At 51.0% G+C, this 5,079-nt stretch overlaps 1 protein-coding gene across 1 annotated transcript; it reads right to left on the reverse strand.

Annotated features, from left to right (window-relative positions):
• Positions 1-3,328: 3,328 nt before the first annotated feature.
• LOC119382206 (uncharacterized protein K02A2.6-like) lies at positions 3,329-4,489 on the reverse strand. Its single transcript, XM_037649922.1, has one exon. The coding sequence runs from the start codon at positions 4,487-4,489 to the stop codon at positions 3,329-3,331; it is 1,161 nt and encodes a 386-aa protein (XP_037505850.1).
• Positions 4,490-5,079: the final 590 nt, after the last annotated feature.

The following is a 5,079-nucleotide window of genomic DNA, read 5'->3' on the forward strand; positions in this document are numbered from 1 at the left end:
ATCTATCTATCTATCTATCTATCTATCTATCTATCTATCTATCTATCTATCTATCTATCTGTCTATCTATCCGCCTACAAATTCTTGCTCTCGTGGCCGTTTCCTTAACTTGACATTACTAAAATTAGTATGGCATGACATAAGCGTTTGACTAACGTAAACGACAGGGCGTAACATGAAAATTACGGCATGTGTGCCATTTAAGCCACTATTTACACGACACGGCCTTTGTACTCTCTTGGCCGTTTCACTAACGATATATAACAAAATTGGCACGGCATCAGTATTAGAAATGACCTGTCATGCATGGTACACACCAGAATATACGTTTCATTAGCATAGTGTACACCAGAACGTACATGCGTGTATGCATGACAAACATGTGATAGCGAATGACATGTCATGACATGAATGCCTTGATTTGTCTTAAAAACAAACAATGCAGTGTATTCAGCTCCTCGCTGACTGCTTCACATTACATCGATTCCCTCAGTGCGTGGGATCTGCCGTATTAAATGCGAAGCATTTTTCAACAAACCTTTGGCACTTTGAGCGTTTTTCTCGTTGTATCTATCTAGCCGCCTACGCCTACGTGCTCTCATGATTGCCTCCTTAACTTGGTGTAGACCAAAATTGGCATGGGAGGGTAAGAGGATGTAACGAATATGACTGTCGAGTGATGACATGAATAACGTGAAAATCCTGTCGCCTACGCCGTCAAACCCTTTCCTCCAGACACGTGTGGCACATACCTGTATGCCACAGACCGCGGTGTACGGGTATGCGCCACAGGTGATTGACAGCTTATATCTACCCAGAAACGGTGAGAACAGACATTGGTAATTTAAATGATAGAGCGTTAAGAAAAACCGACATCTGTAGCACTTGACCCGACGAATGGAAATAATAAGAGTTATGATCCCAGCAGGAATCGAACCCAAGCATTCTGCGTGGCAATCAGAAATTCTACCACAGAGCCACGCCAGGTCTATAAACTGGGTTGGAAAAACAGCATGTGCAGGCGTAATGTCGGTGCAACGTCGGTTGTGTTTGTAGTGCTGGCTATCTAATTTTACAAGAAAGCAATAAAAAATTGGCAGATCCTACGTACCGTGGGAATCGATGTTATGCGAAGCATGCGCGGGATGGTGACTGTGGCGTAATGTTAGGGGCGAAGCTCCTTATAGCATCACCTGGTCGGTCGTCGCTCCATCCGGCGTTCCCCGCCGCCGCATCCCCCGTATCATTCAATAGATAGCGCTGTCCCATAGAGATGCCCCCATGCAGTAAAACAGACGCCCTGAGTCCCCAGCAGAAGTACCCCTGTTTATTGACAGTACACCGTTTATATACTACATCCTATAGAGGGCGCCTCATATTTGACTTGGCACTCGCGCCCTCTACATCCCCCCTTTTGCGAAAATAACAGAAAGCAACCCCTCGCTCTCAGGTAAGCAACCTAATGACAAATGTCTCATGGCACGCACTACAAGTTCAGCCGCACCGGTCGCCTAACACAAAGTCCAGACCGAGTGGGCACCAAGGAGGTTTAAAAAAAACTTCTGGATGGATGGATGCTATGAGCGTCCCCTTTATAACGGGGCGGTGACAAGTGTGCCACCAGGCTCGAAAAAAAAAAACCTTTACTCCTTTTTTTCTTAGCGTTGACCTAGTGTCTTTACTTCAATTAAAACTATTTTACTCCAGAAAAAAAAGAAAAGTTTTCAGCTCCGTTCTGTGCCCTTTACGGCAGAACGTCCTTATTTTTTTTTTCAATATTTATTTTTGTCCTTTCTCTCTAGTTTTCTGCCACCAATACTCTAACCCGTCTCTTACTTATTTCAATCGCGGGTGTGTTCAGCTTTCCATTGTCTCTAAAACCCAAGGCGTCATGTAGGCTCGTGCCCAAGCGTACACCTGGGTGGATGTCTCCACATTCAATCAGAACATGCTCCGCCGTTTCCTGATCTTCCCCGCAGCACGTGCATTGTTCTTCTTCTTTACTGAATCTCGCTTTATAACTACCCGTTCTAAGGCAACCCGATCTCGCTTCCAACAGTAAAGCGCTTCCCATTGAATTGTCGTAAAATGCCTCCCTCCTTATTTCATCTTTGCCCTTTCGGTAGTTACTCAAAGCCGGTTTTTTCTCCATAGCTGCCATCCAGTAAATCCACTCCGCCTCTCTGACTTTTCGCTTAACGCTCTTTGTTGACATACTGCTTACACTACCATCCGTATATTTACTAGTGAGCCTCCTAGTTCTTTTTCTCCACTGTGTGTCCACGCTCTTCCTATACAAGTAACGGAACACCTTCTCTGCCCACCTACTCTCCTTCATATTCCTTAGCCTTTCTTCGAACCTTATTTTGCTCTGAGCCTCCCTCGCCTCAAAACCTGCCCATCCCATATCGCCCTTTACAGCCTCATTTGTCGTCTTCCCGTGAGCACCCAACGCGAGGCGTCCCACAGTCCTTTGATTTGGAGTGGATGCGGCGCGCCGCCGCTGAAGCCGACGACCGCCATATTGCTCCAGGCAGAAAACGTGTGGCTCGTCGCTTGAGCCCGCGCTGAAGTTCCACAGATGGCGGATTTCTCCACTCCTTTGGTGACAAGTGAGTGTTGTGGATGTCTCGTTTGTTGGACTGCGATCCACTCGATAACCACGCGTGATTGTGCTGCGCGCAGCGCGCAACACAGTCACGGCAAAATTAGGAAGAGCGGCCTTTCTAGAGCCCGTTCTAAAGTCCCTTGGGGAAACTAATACAAGTACACTTGCAAGGTACCCACTACGCCGCAAATTATAATTTTTGCGAAGTAGGGAAGCATTCACTATGCCATCATTCATCTTTCTGCGGATAGCAAGGTACCCGCTACACATCTGTAAGGCATTACGTGAACTTTGTTGATGCTGCCTCTGGCTGATAACTACGAAGTATTAAATGTGAAGCATCTTATAGCGGAGTTCAATCCGGTGGTGGTGGTGGTGGTGGTGGTGGTGTGCGGCGGGACCACCCTTACTGCACATGCGCAAACCTACTTCGGGAATGCCGGAAACGTATTCTACGTGTTATCAGGCACGCTTCAGCCCATGTACTATGGCGTAAAAAACTGCCTTCTTCAATCTTGCAGGACAAAAAAAATAGGTCAAATAAGTGACACTAACTGTCCCGTTCTCATGCTGAAACGCCTCCTCGGAAGCTCACGATTACGCTGGCCGCGCACAAGCTGCGCTGCCTCTTGCCTGGTGCAAGATGGCTGCCAACCGGTTTCCCAGGCTTCACCAGCTCGCGTGGGCGCGTATAGGGGACCTACACTCCAGAAGCTTTTTTTAAACCTCCTTGGTGCGCACAACCGACACAGGCGCGCTTGAGGGAGTAGCTTGACACTGGCGACGTCGTTGGGCAGTGTCACGGCGGTGGAAGTCGGCAGCTTTCGGCGGTTCTGGAAGCAACGCAGCCGTTGGGTCCGGAAGGCGAGTCCTGAGGCTGCGCCCCATGAGCAGCTGAGCAGGGCTGTACCCGGTCGCGCCAGGTGCATCGCGGTATGCCAAGAGGGCCAAAGGCCAGAAAGGAGACTTCTTGAAGAGTTCCTTAGCCGTCCGCACCATACGCTCGACTTCCCCATTGGACTGTGGGTACCTGGGACTGCTGGTGACGTGGGAGAAGCTGTAGCTCTGGGCGAAGACGCGGAATCCTACCGACGAAAACTGAGGCCCATTATCGCTGACGAGGGTCTCTGGGATCCCATGCCTTGCGAAGACACCTTTGATGATGGAGATCACCGCTGTAGACGTCGTCGAGCGATGGGACAGCACTTCTGGGTACCTCGAGTAGTAGTCTACGAGGAGAAGGTAGTCGGCTCCTTCGTGATGAAAGATGTCCACCCCAATTCGCTCCCAGGGACGGCTAGGCGTCACAGTAGGCAGCAGTGGCTCTGCTCGCTGGACCCGCGTGGTGGCAGAGTTGGGACAGTTCTGCACCATGGTCTTGATCTGGCTCCCCATGGTCCGCCACCAGACAGCTCCCCTAGCGATGGCACGGCAGCGGTTCACTCCGAGGTGTCCATCATGAATGAGGGAGAGGACGTGCTTCCGCAGAGAAGCGGGCACCAACAGGCGTCCACCGCAGAGGAGAAGGCCGTCACCGATACTGAATTCGGCCCGATGAGCCCAGAACTGAGCCATGCTGAGAGGCAGATTCCCTTTCCGAGGCCACCCTTGTTCACAGTACAACTTGAGCTGCACGCACTCCCCATCTGCAGCCTGGTGAGCTCGGAAGTCGTCGAGGAGGACTGCAAATGTGGGAGGGATAGCACGGAGTGCTTCTCGAACGTACAGCTCTACCTTGTCAACAGCTGGAGTCGCTGGCAGCTGGACGACTGGGTCCCTTGAGAGTGCATCTGCGGTGGCCAGCTGTTTCCCAGGAACGTACTTGACGTCAAACTGGTGCTGGAGAAGGTGGATGCGGAAGCGCTGGGTTCGTGGTGGCATGAAATCGAGATCCGCGGTTCCTAGGAGCTTTACTAAGTGCTTATGGTCGGTGTCCAGGGTGAAACGAAGACCCCGAAGAAACTCGTCGAATCGGTTGATGGCCCAGGTGGCAGCCAGTACATCTTTTTCGATCAGGCTGTACCTCCGTTCCGTTTCAGTCAGCGCTCGAGAGGACTATGCAACTGGTCGGCGCTACCCTGATGGCTGGTCTTGAAGAAGCACAGCACCCAGCCCGAAGGAAATGGCATCTGCGGAGACTGTCGTCAACAGTGCAGGGTTATACGTTGCGAGGCAGATGTCTGAGGACAGCATGCTCTTGAGCTTTTCAAATGCTCACATTTGCGTTGGTCCCCATGTCCAGGCTGCAGTCTTGTTCAGGAGACTTGTGATTGGTGCATTTGTTTGAGAGAGGCCCGGGAGGAAGCGACCGACATGGTTGAGCATACCGAGAAAGCGTTGGACACCATGAACGTCCTGAGGAGCTGGCATGCGCTGAATGGCGGCCACTTTCTCTGGATCTGGAGTGATGCCATTGGCACCGACGACAACGCCAAGGAATCGCACGCTGGACACGCCGAAAGTGCACTTGG

Source organism: Rhipicephalus sanguineus, chromosome 2 (genome assembly GCF_013339695.2).
Source record: "Rhipicephalus sanguineus isolate Rsan-2018 chromosome 2, BIME_Rsan_1.4, whole genome shotgun sequence".
Lineage (NCBI taxonomy): Eukaryota > Metazoa > Arthropoda > Arachnida > Ixodida > Ixodidae > Rhipicephalus > Rhipicephalus sanguineus.